The sequence below is a fragment of the Crocuta crocuta genome, unplaced genomic scaffold, assembly GCF_008692635.1.
Source record: "Crocuta crocuta isolate KB4526 unplaced genomic scaffold, BGI_CrCroc_1.0 scaffold587, whole genome shotgun sequence".
Taxonomy (NCBI): Eukaryota; Metazoa; Chordata; class Mammalia; order Carnivora; family Hyaenidae; genus Crocuta; species Crocuta crocuta.
Window position 1 is genome coordinate 826,665 of NW_027532403.1, and position 20,501 is coordinate 847,165.

General features: G+C 42.4%; 1 protein-coding gene across 1 annotated transcript in view; it reads right to left on the reverse strand.

The window, feature by feature from the left end:
• The window catches only part of PAPSS1 (3'-phosphoadenosine 5'-phosphosulfate synthase 1), a 100,405-nt gene that overhangs the window by 25,767 nt on the left and 54,137 nt on the right, over window positions 1-20,501 (reverse strand). The window contains exon 10 of the mRNA XM_077778467.1: window positions 10,178-10,446. Within this exon, the coding sequence (XP_077634593.1) occupies window positions 10,178-10,446 (269 nt within the window). The remainder of the gene's footprint in view (window positions 1-10,177; window positions 10,447-20,501) is intronic.

The following is a 20,501-nucleotide window of genomic DNA, read 5'->3' on the forward strand; positions in this document are numbered from 1 at the left end:
TGCAAATATTAATCCTATAATGCCTGCTCCTTGCCACCCCTCAAAGATTTATTAAGATATCATGTGACTAATGAACCAAAAACTTACTGATGGACATGAACCCAAATTATACATCTCCATACACAATATTTACAATGTAAATTCCTTAGAATTGCTCTTGTCCCAAACTGCTCATCCTAGTATGTCCATCTTACCCAGAAAAGTGTCACTTATACATTTTTTTCTCTTACTCATTTTTAAAAATTGTTTTGAGACAGAGACAGAGCATGAGCTGGGGAGGGGCAGAGAGAGATAGAGACACAGAATCCAAAGTAGGCTTCAGGCTCCGAGTCATCAGCACAGAGCCTGATGCGGAGCTCGAACCCACAAACAGCATCTGAACCAAAGTCAGGCTGAGCCACCCAGGCATCCTTTCTCTTACCCATTTTTAATTGACATCCCTTTTGACAAACATAAAGTCCATTTGTTCCCTAACTCCATTAGAAAAATAGTAGCCATCACCTACCACCCTACTTGCAAACCTGGCAAAGATTTTGGTAAATTTTATTTTCAGGAGTTTCTGAAACAAAATATTGAACAAACTTTCCAAATTTAAAATTATAAGGGTGCCTGATAGGCTCTGTTGGTTGAGTGTCCAACTTTGGCTCAGGTTATTATCTCATGGGTCATGGGTTTGAGCCCCATGTTGGGCTCTCCTGACAGCTCAGAGCCTGGAGCCTGCTTTGGACTCTGTGTCTCCCTTTCTCTCTGCCGCTCCCTTGCTCTCTTTCTTTCTCTCTCAAAAATAAACATTTAAAAAAACAATAAAAAAATAAAAAGTAAAATTACGTTATAAAATTATATAACTGGATATACCACTTACTCATAATACCGTACAACTACTACCTACACCATCCTCTCCTGCCCCAACTGAGAAATTCCACGATCCCAGAAGCCTAGCAGATAAAGAATATTATGTTCTTTTTATTAAAAATATTGAGGATAATGAATAGAACAATACATGTCTAGCATAAGTGACCTATTTCTTTATATATTTATACCAACATTTGCTCTTATAGAAGTGTAATAAATTTCTCAAAGTCAACATTGTATATGGCAAAACTCAAATACTCAACTGGTTTACAGAAGAACGTTAGGACTATAAACTATGTTCGTTCATAAATGTGCAAATTTTCTTCTCCAAACTATCAGAAATGTACTTATTTGAATAGTACAAAAATTCTTCATAAAGTCAAATTCATGATCTATTTTTGTTGGGTAAAATAAACTATACCTTCATTAAGCTCATGAATTCAATATTAAAATACCCCTCTCTTCTTTGTACATTATCACATCACTCAAATATTAATCTATTTTCTTGAAATTCCCAAATCACAGTGGCCTGCCTCCTGATTTCTCAGCAGGAGGAATCATTTTAAACTCTTCAAATGAGTGGGAAATCTAGAGAGGCAAATAAGAAAGGAGGCTCATCCTTGCCATCATTAGATTCTGGGTTCTAACGGCTTTCTATCTTAATCGTGCAACTAGTACTCTAAACGCTTCTACTAATTTCTATTCTCTGCATGGTATTCAGTCCTCACAAGAGTCACATTTCTGAGGTACAATGCGAAAATTACAAATTCTTAGATGTTCAATTCTCCAACAACTTACAGTTACTCTCTCACAATCCTCAGAGTTGAAAGGGAGTTTAGACTGTGGAATCCAAATCCTTCCTTCTGCAAATCAAGAAACTGATATCTGACATTCAAATTACAAGCTTTCCCAAAGATCCCTTTTTGCGCAAGGAATCTCAGTGTTCTGAGTCTTTGAAATAACACAACTCAAATGTAAAAGACGTAATTTTTCAGAACCATCAGCAACCAAACTAATTTTATCTTATAAATAATGCTTCCTGGCTGAGTCCAGCCTTGCAGAGTGGGAGGACCAGGGTCGGGAAGCTCCCCCATAGTGGGTGGGAGTAAATCCACCAAGGCCCAGCTTCCCCCTCTTGCTCCTGCCTCTCAAGCCCAGAGCCCCCAAATTTGCTTTTGATCAAAGATGAAAGTGCTTGATTTGCTTCTGCCTCTCTACTCTCTCAGCAAATATTATTTTAAGGAACCAAAGGTTGTAAGGCACTGGAAAACATTTCATGAAGTCTTTTACTAGGATGAGAGAAGATCAAAACAGGTACTAATTACTGAGCTCTTTCTAATATGCTAATCACTGTACAAAGTGTTTTATAAAAAAAAATTTTTTTAAGTTTATTTATTTTTGAGAGAGAAGGAGACACAGAATCTGAAGCAGGCTCCAGGCTCTGAGCTGCCAGCACAGAGCTGGACACAGGACTCAAACTCACAAACCGTGAGACCATGACCTGAGCCGCAGTCAGACACTTAACTGACTGAGCCACCCAGGTGCTCCTAAAATGTTTTATAAACATTATCTCATGCATGCAGCACATTGATCAGTTACTATTCCTGTTTTACAAATAAGTAAACTGTAACTTAGAGAGTTCTAGTAACATGTCCAAGGCTGCAAAATGAACAACTGAGAGATCAAGTATTATTCCTGGGTTATCTCCAGCCCCCAAATCCACGCATACCTCCTCTGACTGAGCCCTTACACCCTGGCAGTCCCTGCAGTAAGATGGGACGCCAGGAGAAAAAAATTTTAGTTAGCACTGCATTTAGGAAAGAATCAGTATAGATTACATAATTGTAGTAAAACTCGGAAAACCAGACTGACACACAATATTAGAACACGATGCTGCTTTACTAAGAAACCACAACAGGTGCTGAGCAGAAAACTGACATACGACATCGTGTGAGTGTAAGGTATACAACAGGATATACGTACGTTTTGTGAAATTACCACAATTAGGTAACACATCCATCTGAAAATCAAAAACCCCAAAAGCCGAGCTTTTAAAACTAATTTGGTTGTAAAACCTGATCAAAACTGACATGAAGTTAGATATGGGCTCTACTGATCCCAGCTGGCATGAAAAATCATTCATTGTGTCATAGAAATATCAATGTGCTTTATATCCCAGGAGAATTAGGTTAACACATGACCCCAGAGATTCTGGATAAGAGAGTCTAAACCTGTGTTGCACTACTCTAGAAACATGAATAATATAAATGAGAAGAAAAAATTATCAAAGACCCCAGAGAGGATCAAAGTTTATAATTAAAATGTGGGAGGCTATGGCTCCTATGATTAGGCTTAGATCTCAAGAAGTAATGTCCCTTTAGGTTGTTAGAATTCTTAGAAGTACTTAAAGGGAGAACAGATGTATATCCTAACAGACATCCTACTTATGCTGCAGATCCTGGTGTGAAGCACCGACTAATTAAGCAAATACACTGGCATCCAAGGTGACAATATGCTCCTACTGTCCCCCACGTAGGGCATCTGCTCATTTGCACAGAAACAGTTTTTATTAAGGAGTCATTTACTCATGCATGGATAACTTCCACGGCAAAGAGAAATCGCTACCTCCAACTGTATGTTTTCTCTGAAATTCAACTGGTTATCCTCATCCAAATGTCTTAGACCAAGGATGTAGCTATTAGTTGCACATATTCACATTCCATAATACATCGGACTTTCAGCATCTCACGCATTTATTTATCCTTCACAAAAATGGATTTAGGATTTTGTGAGACAGGACAGCCACAATTTCCTACAGTCAATGGGTACCTCACAAAAATGAAAATGCAAACACATAACACCTTTTCAGCATTAGAATAACTCTCCCTCCACATGCCTCCCCCACCCACCGAATTCCTAAAATGGAATTTAGGAATCAAGCCATTAAATCCTTACAGACTGGAAAATCAGGGACATCCTGCTGATAACCAAACAGGCTTAACAGCTGCTTACTGCTCTGAAAAGCATTTGTGCTAGGGAAACAAATCTGGTACCAATGCCTCCTAAATGACCTACAGAAAATGATTAAAGGAAGAGTCATTGTTTTTATTTTATTATTATTAGTTGGCAAATAAGCATTACTGGCAGACTTTTTCCTGATGTCACTGGAAAAGTTACCAAAAAATGGGTGCTTTTTTAATTACAGAAAAATTCTTCACTTAAGGCCGTGAATAAGCCAAATAAGTCAAACACTCAAGACTGGGGTGGGGGGCACTTTTGAGAAAAAGAAATGGATAGTTTTCCTAAGCCACTCAGTCTAACAGTTTATATCCTGCCAGGTCAAAGACAGTAAAACATTTAAGGGGTTTAAACTTCAAAGGTGTTGACTGGAACTTCTCGTTTGCTCTTTAAAGTTCAGAAGTCAAAAAACTGCCTTTTGCTCAGGTACCAGATCAGTGCTTCCTGACAAGAAACACACCTCTTAGCTTATAACTAATACTCCAGATAGAGATCTATAAGGCAGATACAACTTTAAGGTTCTTTTACACTCTTCTAGAAAACCTGAGACCTCTGTGCGGGCACCCATCAGCAAAGCACAGGCCCCTCAGAGACTTCCAGGCAGCAAGGAGCTCTGGAGAAGACACAGCAGCCCAGAGTTTCAGCACCACTCTGCAGTCATGCTGGTCAAAGACCTGACTCGCTTTTTGACCTAACCCTAGTGAGGCCCCTCTAAGCCCTTGAAGCCTCGACCTTCAGTGTCCCTCCTTATACAGCCCGTCACCCAGCGTTAGCAAAATCTTGCTACGTCAGGTCAGTGAAAACTCACCACCAACACATGATCAAATTCTTCTTCCTCACCTGCACCCCAACCAAGTGATCTCTCATCAGCTGGACTGCTTTCAGCAAGAATCCTGCGACATCTGCTTAACTGGAATCATCCCCTGCTCATAACTTCTGATGGTTCCCTTGGTAATTTTCTATCCACTGACCACCCCGCTCCCAACCACCTCCCCACCCCTTTCCCCACTGTCACCCACTCTGCCCCTTGGCTGTCAGTACCACTTATCTATCAGTATTCAGAGCATAGTTCTATACTGAACTCTTTCCCCTATTCCAACAGTTCCTGAATAAAATCTGCTTTTATCTGTTTAACTGTCCAGCTCTGATAGACCACTATTGCTACTAGGCCAGTCTGAGCTTCAGTAACCTCATCTGTAAAATGGGAACAAAGCTGTCTGAGTTGTTGTAGGGATAAGGTTATATAACATAGGTAAAACAATCTATTTGGTGTGTGACAGACACATACCCAGACATTCAAAAAGTGGCTATTTTCATTGTCTATTATTTATTTTCATGTTCTTTATATATTATCTCAAACACCAAAGGACATGAAGTCTGTTCAGGAGGAGGTCACCCCAGGCTCTCTGCCAAAGCCGACATTCTAGGACTTGACACAGGTTGACAAGAGCCCTGAGGTGTAGGCCGCTCCCTTGATGTGGGGACAGAATCCTAGAGGTGTTGAGAGCTTGCGGCAAAGAGGTTTGTTATTGTTTTTAGTAAAGACAATTGATATATCACCATATGCTGTCACCAACTAGGCAATGTGTTAAATGATTTACATTATCCTACCCACCCCTCATAACAAGAACAAAAAGATAGGCAGATATTACGAATACTATGAGTCAGGCATCATGAGAATACAAAGAGCAAGAATACAGATGAACAAAAAAATCTCACAACCCACAATTCTAGGCTGTGATGAACAAAAAAACAAGTTTGAAAGGCACTGTGTAGAAGTTCTTCCAATGAATGCCAACCAGGGCCATCTGACTTCACTGTTTTGAAACTCCTATAGGGTAATTTAAGTATTTATTTCCAATCTGTTTTCCAAACATATGTGGCCACTTATTTTAAAACATATTTAGGGGTGCCTGGGTGGCGCAGTCCATTAAGCATCCAGCTCTTGGGTTTCAGCTCAGGTCATGATCTTGTGGTTCATTAGCTCAAGCCTTGCATGGAACCTGCTTACGATTTTCTCTCTCTTTTTCTTAAAATAAACATTTAAAAAAAATAATATTTTAATACTATACCACAAAACTAAAAAAAAACAAAAAAACCATTCTGTGGAAGTTACAGTGCATGGCCCTGGACCCAGACTACTTATAGACTACTCTGTGATCTAGAACAAGTTTATTAACAGCTCTACCTCAGTTTCCTCATCTGTAAACTAGGAATAATCATACCTACCCTGTTAGTGTTACTGGAAAGAGTAAGTTAGCTACTATACGTAAAACTCCTGAAACGTTGCCAGGCAAATACAGTGAAAACTCAATGAAAGTGAGGTATGCTTATATTCTATTTCTCAATCACTACATATAAATACAACTCATTTAGCACTTCTCCATTTCCTCTTCAGTGAAACTGGTTCAATGAAAACATTTTTGAGGTTGGCTAAGAAATAATAAAGTATTATAGAATGTGCAGCTAAATAGACTAAAGAACAAACTGTCTAAAATGGAAGAGATAATCACATATAAGTGAGGAAATAAATTACCTTCTCCCTTGGGAGAGTAAAATGGTACAACCACAATAGAAAACTGATGGACAGCATTTGCTAGACCTGAACACATGCATACCCCATGGCCCACCAATGCTACTCCTAGGAATATACCAATACAAATGTTCACGAAAAGGTATGCACTTAAAATCCTCATACCAGCACTGTTTGTTTGTTTTTCTTTTTAATAGGTTTGTTTATTTTTGAGAGAGAGCAGGGGGCAGCAGGGGCAGAGACAGAGGGAGACAGAGAACCCCAAGCAAGTTCCACACAGTCAGAGCACAGTCCAATTCAGGGCTCAAACTCACGAACCGGGAGATCATGACCTGAGCCCAAATCAAGAGTCAGATGCTTAATCAACCGAGCCACCTCCAGCATTATTCTTAATAGCAAACATCAGAGACTGCCCAAACGCCCACCAACAGAATTGGGTGTAGTCACACAATGAACACGACAGTACTAAGAATAACCACACATACCGAGAAGGCGGAGTTTCAGAAACACAATATAAATGAAAGAAGCCAGACACAAAATAGTATATACTGAATGATTTCAGTTACAGAAAGGCTGGACTGGATGCTGTGATGCAACACTTGGGTCCCCCCAGGAAAAGAGAACTCTTCCCTAGCTTCCTAGCTGGCTGGGAGAATAGCCAGCATACACCCAGCAGCTGTCAGCCCTCTTCAGAAACTGTCTCCGCAGAAGAGCGGCAGTGCCAAAGGGTATGCCCCTTCTCTGAGCAGCCAATCATTGGTCAACACGGGGACACAAATGCTTATTTCTTGTGCAACATGAAACATCTCTGAGGGCCTTTCCCGGACCCCACAGGGTCAAGTGAGGCTTCCCCTCTGACTGAATCACAGCTCAACCTTTCCCTCTGCCCATCCCCACTGTCTTCCCCTCTCTCCTCATCCACAAGCATTGATCCCAAGGGCTCTCCCTCCATAAATTTCCAGAGCTCTAACGCTGTCCTCAGAGTCTGCTTCCCAGAGTGTCTACACTTTGGCACAAGCAAATTGGACCAACCATGTAAGAAGTGAGGGCAGTGGTGACCACTGGGGGAAACAGGAAGGGAAGAGAAGGACAGGAAGGACAGCTTCTAGGGTGCAGATTAACAGTCTCTGTTGTTTAGTCTGGATGCTGGCTGTATGACTATTCAAATGGGAGAAATTCATTGAACCGTACATCTATGAAACGTGTACTGTTTCCTATGTACGTTACACTTAAATATGAGGTTAAAAGAAAATAAGACAAACTAGAAAATGACCTGGACCCTTTGAAGAACATTTAGTCCAACCTCCTTGTGCACCAGTTAAATAATCATTTATTGCGCACTTAAACCTAACCCAGAGAAGTCTAAAGAAGCCTAAACTGAGATTACAAACCAACTGGCGTCAAACAACCAGGCCGGGACCACTTGACAGCAGGTTTGTACTGTCTTCACCAGGCTGCGCCCCAGTGGGTAGCAACAGGAGTCAAATCTGAGGCCAAGGAAGGACCTGCTGCAGCCAGCTCACCAATGTGTTAGCTATGCTTGCAAAGGACCCCAAATGTACCTCTACATACCTTCACCTTTGAAGCTTCCTTAAGAAACACACTGGTTCTGAAATCAGAATACATAAAAACTTGTCCGATATAGATAAAACAGCTTGCTTCCCATCCTCTGTCGTGTTTTCTCAAGAAAGTATAATGTTTTTACCACAGCTAGCCCTTTTTACTATTTATCCTCTCGGCCTCAGCTTTCTAAAAACAATTTTTGGTTTATTTAAAATGTCACCTCTCTTCCTCTTTGATATAGGGAGGAAGAAACGAAACACAAAGAGGACAAAATATATGCTGAAAAGGGAAGGTAAATCCTTTCCTTCCCTTTCCCAGGTAACCTATTCCTGACCCTGAAGTTGCTTGGGTCATTCCCATTTTTAAAACCATTCATCCTCAGCTCTGCAGAATTTCAGACCAAATGAGTCCTTTGAAATGATGAAGCCACCTGGGTGGCTCAGTTGGTTAAGCATCCGACTTTGGCTCAGGTCATGATCTCACGGTTCATGGGTTCAAGCCCCACGTCGGGCTCTGTACTGACAGCTCAGAGCCTGGAGCCCGTTTCAGATTCTGTGTCTCCCTCTCTTTCTGACGCTCCCCTGCTCACGCACGTTCTCTCTCTCTCTCTCTCTCTCTCTCTCTCTCTCTCCAAAATAAATAAAACATAAAAAACAAATTTTAAATGATGATGAAGACAGCACCAAAGGAATGGCTGGGGAACTACTGGAACAAAATTTGTTACTTTTTCTCCAAAACAATTTAGTCACTCTTTCAGATATAAGAACTAAAGGCCACAGTGGTCTCTAAGAAACTTAAAAGGGTGATCCCTGCCCTATTTTCATGAATGTTTGATACCAACAAAGAGAGAAGAATATGAGGAGTTTTAGCTACTTAAGTTCCAATGCATTTTTTACCTTGAATCTAAGAAGAGAGTCAAATACATTTTAATCTTTCTGCTTTTTTGTTACGATTGGTTTTTCTTTGCCAGCTTTTCTTGGATAAAGAGACAGTAAGTGTACAACCCCACACCTAAGCGCCAATGAAAATTTTTAGGCTTGAGCCTAAAGAACAGCCAAACAAGCTTGGATTTCCTAAACTTTTTTGGAGGATGACATCACAGACTAGACACAAATTATTTAGATCTTTTTAAAAAGGGCCTGCCTCCCAAATAAATATGAATAAATTGATCTCCTTTCAAGGGCTGAAAAACAGTGCAACAATAATGTGGATCCCATTATTTAACCTGAAAATTCAGCAAGAAGCTGTTTTTTTAGATCATTCATTGACTTATTCATCCATTCAACAAATAGTTTCTGAATACCTATTCTGCCTTAAAGCAAAAACCTGATTAAGTCCTCTTCTATATGTATGGTCATAAAAAGTTCTCAAAACATTATTTTTGCCCACTAAAGAGAACTCTAGAAATCTCCCCCACCCAATATCAAGAAGTAATTTTGGGTGCCTGGGTGGCTCAGTCTGTTAAGCATCCAATTCTTGGTTTCAGCTCAGGTCATGATCTCATGGTTTGTGAGTTCAAGTCCTGCATCAGGCTCTACACTGAAAGTACAGAGCTTGGTTGGGATTCTGTGTCTCCCTCTCTCTCTCTGCTCCTCCCGGGCTCATGCTCTCCCCTCCACCCCAAAATAAATAAATAAAATAAATAAAGAGAATTTTTTTTAAAAAACAAGTAATTTTACTTCCTGACTCTCTTCTGCTCCAGTCCCTTATAAACAGATGAAGAATGTCTTCTGAGTATTTTTTAAAAGGTATCATGCTTATCTTACCACTAATATACCTGTGGCTCTTCCAAAATTCAGAGGCTGCAAAAATCAGACCAAATCTGTTTCTGGGGAAGAATGACAGTACCTTTGTTAAAGGGCTAAGATGGGTATTATCAGAGCCCCGTCTGTAACCTAGTCAACAGTTTTAAGGGGTATTTCTGTCACACCTTCCTAAGCTCACCGAGCCATCTATCCACACGGAATGTTCCCTCCTTCACAAAACTGAGACCAAGAGCCACAGTAAGAGCAAGAGAAGCCTCCCTCTGTCTTCCTGTTCACAAGAAAGCTGCCTTTCTGGGGCCACCTCTAAAGAACATTCCCGACAGAGCATGAGAGCACTCCAGGCAATGTTTGGAGCAGACATACAGATCAGAGAAAAACCCACCCTAGCTGTGTTAGTAAACGTGGTTTCAACTGTGCTGTAATGCAAATCTTAAAAGCAGTCTACCTCAGTTGGCCCAGCATACATCATGGGAGACGGGAAGATGGCCACCACTGTTGTTTCTGGATTCAGGACTCCTTCCTCCAGCACTGCAGCATGCTGCTTCATACGCCACATCAAAGGAACATCATCATCCTTGGTCCAACCACCAAGAGGGTGAAGGAGAAGGACAGGGCGCCGATAGCCCCTCTCTAGAAGCTGTTTATGGGTATCCTGCATTAACAAAGCATGTCCATTGTGCACGGGGTTGCGTAATTGAAATGCAAAGACAGCATCTGAAAGAGAATTTCCAGAGTCAAGAATAGTACATTTCTGACAGATTACCTTCCAAAGGACACGCAATTCTTCCTGAAGCTTGATGCTTAGGATTAAACAAACATATGTGCCCACAATCAGAGACTGGTGAAAAACATATACTGCTTTGACTACTCCAAGGCAACTTCACCTCTACTTCTGCTATGTTTTTACTTTACAGATCTTATAGGCCTGAGGATGTGTAATAGAGTGGTCATGGATTTACAACAATTGCTTTCTGCATTCATGGGAAATGAGAATACCCACCAGACTTTCTAGTCCCAACATCCTGCTTCAGCTGCTTACAAGGGATATAATTTCTTGGCCTGTGCCTATTTAATTACCCACCAGGTCAATCCCTCCATAGGACCTAAGTCACTGCATTATTAAAAGGAGACAGGCAGGTAGAGAAATTTATGGTTAAAAAAGTTACTATCCAAATGTGCTCATATGCACTGATCACTTTGCTTGACTGGAACCCTATGTTGCTTTGTGATGCCAGGTCTGGATTTTGGATTACAGTTTTTAGCAACAACACTATCCCTCCCAAGAGCCATTGCTATTACCCAAGCGATGAAAACACCTAGACTAATTCTGCTTACAACCCTGGTTTTACTCCTGCATGGGGCTTGCTACCAGGAGGTGTTCTGAGAAAGCATGGTTCTTTGGGGTCACAGAGAAATTTCACAGAACTGAGTGGTGAAGCTAGTTAGAGAAGCTCTGTATTTTATTGCTCTCACAACATGTGGCAGAGCATCAAGCCATGTTGATCCAAGCCTGACAGAGAAAATATCTTTCCCTCTCGTGACAACTGTAAGCCAAAGAGTACAATGTCCTCCACAACCTGTTCTCAATTCTTACTGTCGTCTAACACGATGACAAAAGGCCCCAGGGGGAAATTTGTGGCACCCTACCTCACCAGGGGTTTGGGTTTTCTTTGGGGGGGGGGGTGAGGAGGACACACATCCTGTGATAGTCCAAGATTTATAACATTATTGTTATGCTTTGAAGTTGTCAGGTTACCTTCTATATATAAAGAAGGCTGGTTTGCACCCATGAAATAGCTGATATAAGGTACAAAGAATAAGAAAGTCTTGATATAAATACATGAGCATTTAAAATTATTGTGCCTTACGGAGATGGGAAGAGGGGTACAAACCTGAAAGGTTTTCTATCCTAAACTGACTTCAAATTTTGTTTTATATATGGATATAAAAAGACCCCCAGACACACCTTTTGACCATTAAGTAGAACTTCAGAATTCCTCCGACTCTGGGAGCAAGAAGCAATTTTACCTCCTGACTCTATTATATATACTCCAGTCCTTCACAAAAGAACAAATGAAGAGTGTATATAAGTCCCTATTTAACAGATGACTGCCTGACCTTACCACTCTAATTCTGGCCTAAGTCTGGTCACTCACTCAGCTCTCTCCTCTCTTCCCTGTATGCTGCCCATTCTTTATCAGCTCAATCACAACAAACACACTTAGTAAGCATCCGTGAATCCTCCTCCTGAGCCAAGAGGAGTCATTGCACTGACAGGGGTTGGGGGACAGACTCCAGACTCACACCTCTGGAAACAGGGAGGATTCTGGGCCTGCACAAAACCGCAGCACCAGGGCCCAGGAGACTGCCCATCTGTTTGGGAGACTGCTTACATACAAGGTAGAACAAATACATAAATATAGTGAGGATAATGGGAGCCAGGATTTTCAGCCATAGGAGATGGCAGTGCCTGGGTGGCTCAGTCAGATGAGTCTGACTTTGGCTCAGATCATGATCTCACTGTTCACGGGTTCCAGCCCTGCAGCAGGCTCACTGCTGTCAGCCTGGAGCCTGCTTTGGAACCTCTGTCTCCTTCTCTCTTTCTTTCTGCCCCTCCTCCACTTATGCCTTCTCTCAAAAATAAATTTAAAAAAACTGCAGGAGATGGAAGGCATATATACAGAAAAGAGAAAGGCTAGAATAGACTATGTGGTACTGGATTAGGACTGAAAGTATCAGCATGAGCTCCTGGTCTTCATCTATAAATGTGTGTGTATTAGTATATACATGTGTGTATGCATATACATATGCACACCTCTTAGTTCTGTCCAATGAAAGGTCCTGCAAGCAACCACTACCCAAGGACAAGAGTAAAACAAAAGCACAATTTTTCTATTCTAAATACCACTGGCAAAACAACTCATTCTAGGGCTAGGGCAAGGAAAGTACACCATGACTGAACATCTTGCATGTCATAAAGAAAAGAACTGCTCAGAAAAAGAGGAGGACATATCAAACAGATATAGCAACCAGGATGACCCAAGGACTAACCCCAATGGCCCAACCCAGGACAAGTTACCAACATTAATAATAATAGTAATGAATTGTAACCTATTGAGTAAAATAGCCATGTGTGAATCCATAAAGAATAAAATAGATGAGAGGTACCTGGGAAGCTCAGCTGGTTAAGCATCTGGCTTCGGCTCAGGTCATGATCTCGCTGTTCGTGAACTCAAGCCCAGTATCAGGCTGTGTGCTGACAACTCAGAGCCTGAACCCTAATTCGGATTCTGTGTCTCCCTCTCTCTCTCTGCCCCTCCCCACTTGTCCTCTGTCTCTGTCTCTGTCTCTCTCTCTCTCTGCTTCGGATTCTGTGTCTCCCTCTCTCTCTGCCCCTCCCCCACTGGTCCCCCCCCCGGCCTCAAAAATAAATAAACACTAAAAAAATTTTAAGAATAAACTAAATGAATAAACCAATGGGACAGAAGGGAAAACTCTACCTTATAGCAGAAAGTTGACAAACATAGGAAGAATGACAATTAGAAAACTCACCATTTGGCAGTATTTGTGACATGCTACAACTAGTGGGTAAAAGTTTCATAATAGGATACTTATAGTTTCAAAATCTCTCTCCCAAAATACTTTTTAGTAAGTACAAAATAATCTGTTAACTTTATAGCAGAAAAACCTGGCAAACATGATCTTAAACAAGAGACAAATGTAAACTATTTTTTAAAAAGTTTAGGACAAATCAAAATTGGGAGCCACCAAATATGATGCACTGAGAACTCCCATCTGATTCCAATAGCATCTCTGACAAAAATGTATAACCTGAATCTAATCATGAGGAAACAGCAGATAAATCCAAACGCCAGACATTCCAAGTAAATGATATGTACTCTTAAAAATATCAAGGTCATAAAAGACACAATAAAGACGAAGTGACCCTTCCAGACTGAAGTAGACTAAGGAGACATGACTGAGTCCTGAACCAGAAAGGAAAGGTGGAAACGAAAAAACATGTTGGTTTTGCTCTAAGGGACCTTCTTAGGACAGTGGCAGCATTTGAATGGAGTATACGGGTTAGACAGTGTTACATTAATATTCTTTGCCAGAGTTCGACAAGTATTCTATGGTTAGGCATTGTAGGTTAGCTGGAATTTTTAGGAAAGGCATGTGGACATACTAAGGGGTAATGAAGCATCCTGTCATGTCAACGACTTTCAGAGAGAGAACGAGAAAGCAAGGTATGATGTTAGTAACTGTGAGTTCTGGCTGAACATACAGGAGTTTCTGGTACTATTTTTGTAATTTTTCTGAACATCTAAAATTATTTCAAAATAAAAAGTTAAAAAGCAAAGTAAAAAATTATGACAAGAGACATATGAAGCAAATACAATGTGTGGACCTTGTTTACATTCTAATCCAAATAAACTATTAAAAAAAGTGACTACAAGGAGGGGCATGTGGGTGGCTCAGTCAGTTAAACACTGGACTCTTTTTTGGGGGTTTTAAGTTTATTTATTTTGAGAGAGACTGAGACAGTGCACGTAGGGGAGAGGCAGAGAGGGAGAGAGAGAGGGAGAGGGAGAGGGAGAGGGGGAGAGGGGGAGAGGGCGAGAGGGAGGGAGGGAGGNGAGGGGGAGAGAGAGAGAGAGAGAGAGAGAGAGAGAGAGAGAGAGAGAGAGAGAGAGAGAGAGAGAATCCCAAAATAGGATCTGACTTTAGGCTCAAACTCATGAAACCATGAGCTCATGACCTAAGCCGAAACCAAGAGCCGGATGCTAAACTGACTAAGCCACCCAGGCACCCTAATCCTCTGACTCTTGATTTTGGCTTAGGTCATGATCTCACAGTTTATGAGATCAAGCCCCACACTGGGCTCAGTGCACAACCCCAGAGCCTACTTGAGAGTCTCTCTCTCCCTCTGCTCCTCCCCCACCTGCACGTGGGCAGGCGCGTGCATGCACGCACACGTGCACACACACACACACACACACACACTTTCTCTCTCAACAAAAAACGTTAAAAATATTAAAAATTTGGGGCACCTGAGTGGCTCAGTCGGTTGAGCATCCAACTTCAGCTCAGGGTATGTGAGTTTGAGACCCACTTCAGGCTCTGTGCTGACAGCTCAGAGCATGGAGACTGCTTCAGATTCTGTCTCCGTCTCTCTCTGCCCCTCCCCCACTTGCATTTGCTCACTCGCTTGCTCTCTAATATAAACATTAAAAAAAATTTTAATTTAAAATTTAAATAAATAAATAAATACTCCTGGCTTGTGCTGCTGAGTCAAGGTCCACTCCAGTAAACACCCCCACTCCCAGATAGTGTTTCCAAGAGGAGGGTGTGTTAGCACTGTGCTCATTAGCTTTTGTCCTCCTTAATCAGGAACAGGCATCTATCTTTGAATAGGGCCCCTGGGTGATACATCTCTGGTATGACTACTACATGCCTAGACTTCAATCAGGTCAAATCTGATTTTGTAAAATCACTATTTGGCAGGATTATTTATATGACAGGATGTGCAAAAGGAAATATATAAAATAAATGGTCTCAAAGACACATATTTCACAGATCCTTGTAATTTATCTATGCAGGCTTTCTTTCCAAAAAGAATTAATCTAGCTCCACACTGGACATTTAACAGATAAAGTTAAGATGGATGACTCAGTAAAAATGCATTAGCAGCATATGAAGGACTTTACTGCCAAAATTTCTTCCAGGTAGAATTATTTCCTTACCGTCCACTCCACTCAGAAATCCGATGACCATCTGATCTGTCTGCCCATTTTTTCTTGCCAATATTACCATGTTTTTCCTAAACTTCTACTCAATCTCTTTTAACTATTTATCAATAAATTATACAAACGGCTTTAGCTGTCAGTTCCAAGCTGTATTTTCATCCCTACCATCCGGTTTCTCTGCTAGAGAACTTACCTGGATGAACGATATAACAGGAGTACCTGACCTACTGGAAGCTGACATTCCGAGGATACTGTCCCACCTAACACAACCCCAAATGCATCGCTGTTACATTTTCCTTCATCAATTTTCATTAAGGATGGAAAAAAAAAACAAACTTATGGGCCATTAAGGACCTGGGGCCACTAATACTTACAGCAACTTTCATTATGGCCCCATATCCTCATCCTCATTTTCGAAAGGACAATGATTTCCTTATTGTCACACCACAATTAGTGTCAAATATTTGCCTTTCTACTTGTAATTCTTTACAGCTTAGTTTAAGACTGTTTTACAGAAGTCCATGATTTTAACTGTGCTTGAAAATAGGAGATGATATACAAAATAACTAAAATTTAATATTTACATTTATGAGTTCCATCTCTTTCTAGCCCTCTGTCCCCACGTTCCTGGAAAAAGATCAGGAATTCTATAATCTAGATTTCTAGAAAGTACACTGCAAAGCTGCTGACACCATGCATAGAAGCAAACTTTTTCCATAAAGAGTTAAAATGGGAAGGAAAAAAAAGAGAGTCAGAGTGAATATTTGAGGCTTCACAGGCCATGGAGGATTCTGCTGCATTTATGCCAACCCCGCCACAGTGGTGCGAAAACAGCCACAGACAATGGGTAACCAGTGAGTATGGCTGTTTTCCAATAAAACTTTACTTACAAAGACTGGCAGCAGACCAGATTTGGCCTGCAGGCTGTTTAGTAACCTCTGATAGACAAATGCAATGTGGGTGGGAAGTCTAAAGAGCACTGCAACCAAGCTGACTGGTGGGAGCAAAAGTGTGAAGGCAGGAAAGCAGAGACACGTCGGGGTATGTCACTTCAAAGGGAAGACATTCATTCACTTTGTCAAAGATGGATCTAAAACCTGGCACAAGATTATTAGGTAGAATTTTGAATGCCAGGTTAGGAAGGGTGCAGTGTACCCAACAGGGACTGTGACTGAACCAGTCATGTTTCACAGAAAATGAGCCTCCACAGGACCGTGCACGGTTGATGTGGGAGAGGGTAGAGCAAGAGGAGAGACCGCAAAATCAGAAGACTGCTGCTGAGGTGCGTGTTCCCACCCTTGCACGTAAAATAAAACTTCCACCAAACTCTTCCATCCATTCCACACACTTCATTTATTTCTCCCCCAGGATACTGACGGCCTCGTCTGACAGACACAGCCCACATGCTAGTGAATGGGGTGGCACCGTGGCAGTAGTGAAGACAGGCCTCTCCCCATCCCGTGGCCCCCATGCCTGAGGTCACCGAACACAGTTCCATGTCAGTGGCTCCTGAATCAGCATCCTCTGACTAAAACTCTCCCCTAAGCTCCAGATGGTCTCCCCCACTGCCTCCTAGTATTCTCAGGTGCTAGGGCACCTGAGTCTCCACCCCTGCTGGCCTCCCTGTTGGCCTCTAGGCCTCCTCCACTGTCCTGAGAGCACAGCACCACTACCCACCTCAGGGCTCTGGACTGTGTTCCCTCCCTCCTCTACCACGTGCAGTAAATCACTGTCCCCTGGTCTCAGCTCCACTTCTCCGCTACAGCTGAACATACCAGCCTTCACAGCCTCTTCACCAAGAGCAGCTATGAACTGGTCCCCCTCTCCCATCCAGACAGCCGCCAGGGCAGGCAGGGAAGAAACCAGTTTGGGACAGGAAAGAAACTGTTTTAGATATACCTTCCTGAGGTAACAACTGTGAAACTGGGCCTACCCCCAGGAGCTTACAATCTAGTCAGAGGAGAAGAAACGAACATTCACTGATTAATCAGAGGATAAATGTATGATAAAAGGAATATAGGTCTTTCAACTCCAACAGGGCATGACTACATCTTTGTCTTCAGAAGAGAAGTCTGGGGACAGTGTGAAGTATCAGGTGATGGAAGAAAAGAACAGGATGTACTTACTCAACCAATTCCTTCCTGCTGTTATTTAGTGAGTATGAAACTCCTGCGAAATCCAATAGGCACTTTCTTGTTTTAATTTTTTTTTTAATGTTTTATTTCTGAGAGAGAGACAGTGTGAGCAGGGGAGGGTCAGAGAGAGAAGGAGACACAGAATCTGAAACAGGCTCCAGGGTCTGAGCTAGCTGTCAGCACAGAGCCTGACGCGGGGCTCAAACCCACCAACCGTGAGATCATGACCTGCGCTGAAGTCAGGCACCCAACTGACTGAGCCACCCAGGCGCCCCACACTTTCTTATTTTAAAGGGTCCTGACCTGGAGTACCTGGGTGGCTCCGTGGGTCAAGCACCCAACCTTGGCTCAGGTCATGATCTCACGGTTCATGAATTTGAGCCCCATGTCAGGCTCTGTGCTGACAGCTCAGAGCCTGGAGCCTGCTTCAGATTCTGTGTCTCCCTTTCTCTCTCTGCCCCTCCCGTGCTCACACTGTCTCTGTCTCTCTCAAAAGTAAACAGTTAACAAAAATTTTTTTAATAAATAAAAACTAAAGGGTCCTGACCTCTCCACTGCTCCTGACAAAAAAATACCGACGCTGCTGCCTTCATAGCCTCAGAGCCTGTCAACCATGGCACCAACCTTTTCTATTTCATCTTCCTCTTGACCCTTTTAAGTAAAAATCATGAAACACTGAGGAAGTTTGGGGGGGAAACATCACCCACAAATGCACTATCCTAATGTAGCTATTTTCGTTGTTCTGCACCATCTCCTAGTTTTTCTCTCTCTAGAAACATTTTTTTTTTACAAAGTTGTTATCAAATATGTATGTCGTTTTATATTCTGTTTGGCCATTTTGGTCTAATCACTTGTTTCTGACATGTTGTAGTCCTCTTGGAGCAATAGGTTCATTGCTGGGCCCTATGAAGTTCTTTCTTTGCGTACTCATTCCGGAAAGTCACCGCTTCGCCTGGATTCAATTACTGTGCGCACACAGATGGCTTCTGTTAGCTGCATCTCTAACTCTGACCGTCCAATTCATCAGTTACAGAGACTTATTTATTACTGAGAGCATTTCAATACATATTGCTCATTACTGTCCCCCTCCTGTCAATCCTTCCACCTTCACTATGACTCAAGCCAAATGCAGATGTAGCTCCCAAAACCTATTCCTTCCATGTTTCATGTCTACGTAAAGGGACAACCCAGTAAAGCAAGTTCTCTCCCCTTCCTCTAGTCCAGGAGCCAACACACTATGGAAACAAGTACAGTCTGATCCCTTTCCTTCCAGCAGGTGGGAGGGGAGGAACGCAGAAGGTTCTCCTGAGCACGTGCTGACTTGTGACAGAGAAAGGAAATGGCAACTGCTAGCTCCTCCTGGTGATGGGAAAAGCATGAGCACCGACCCCTGGATTCATTCCTGTAGGACGCGGGGTTGCAAATGCGGATGTGGCACAAACAACCTGCCTCTCACCCTGCTGTGCGGCTTCTTAGCCCAGTGCCCACAGACAACTTCGGTTCCTGTGGCAGGGCTGTTCCGATCAACAGATGAGGTGAGGAGCAGGAAAGTGCTCCTGACTCCCAGTCACCCTTCCCCCAGATCTCTCCAAACAGTGTTCGCTGCCCAGCCCAGAGTCAGAGCCCTGGTATGCATTCTAACCACTAACCCCAGAATTACAACATCTTCCTGCCTCCCTCCTTTCAACTTCTTCTCTGTAAAACTGTCCTACATGCAGCAGTAATTAATAAGTCTCCTCTCCCAGTCCCACCCAAGCTTTATTATCGGCCACTTTATCTACCCTAAAGCTCTAAAGGCATTTCTGACTTTCCCTAAGTCAATGGAGTAGCCGAACAAGAGTATAGATAGTAATTCTAGAGTTATCAGGGAAGGCTGTGTGTTGAATGTCTGTTTGTATGGAAGCTTTTTTGAAGACAGTTGGAAACAGGAAAGAGTCTGATTTCTCCTCCTTCCTCTGGACCATCATAAATTACTGGTCTTTCTTTTACTTAAACTGCTTAGGAGGGGGGAAAGAATCAATAAGACAGACAGGTCACTTGAGTAAACATGAACATATTAATTATCATTTTTCAAAAACTGGTGCTCTTACACCCAAAGTATGGCAGCAATAAATTCTTTTCCATTCCCAAGACTAGAAATGCTTTCAAATTATAGTTAAAAAAAAAAAAGTTGAATATAAAGCTTTTTGCCAACTGGGCTCTGTCCTACGTGTTCTCCATTCTCCTTCCCGCCTAGTCCGCTGTGTGTGTCTGTGTATCTGTGTGTCAGGGAGATGCGGGCTGCACTCCTGCCTCTGTGATGTGGGCGACACAAGCAGGCAAGCAGAGAACAGGGAAAGTGTGGGGGGCTCTTGGTCCAGCAGCACCCTGCATCAGCTCTGTGATTCTGGCCTCCATCCCCCTACAACTGGGGGGAGCATGAGGAGATTCTGGCCATAGCCCCTCCTCACAGCTCAGCTCCTCTTACCCAGCTTCAGAAACACCGTCTCCTTCCAGCACCCTTAGGAGGGCTAACACTATGCCAAGTTGCTAGTCTCTGGAGGCCTCAACACTCCTCCTGGGTTCCCTTAACCCTGACCACCCTTCTTCAAATACTTTGTTAAATGATGCTGACGCCCTCATTTGAGTGTGGCTTGACCTGACTGACATTGGCTCCCTGCACCCAACTTCAGATTACAGCATCTCTGGCTCACTGCCATTTATGGTGAAGAAAGTCTAGTGCCTTCACAGGCAAACTATCTGCTTCTGCCTCAGCCTTCTCATGCATTGTTCCCAACCGTGCCTAAAATATCCACCTACCATCTCCATCCCTTCATTTAGAATAGTTTGTAGTTCAACAACTCTACAAAGCTTTCCCAGATTTCTCCAACACTGTGATGCCACTATC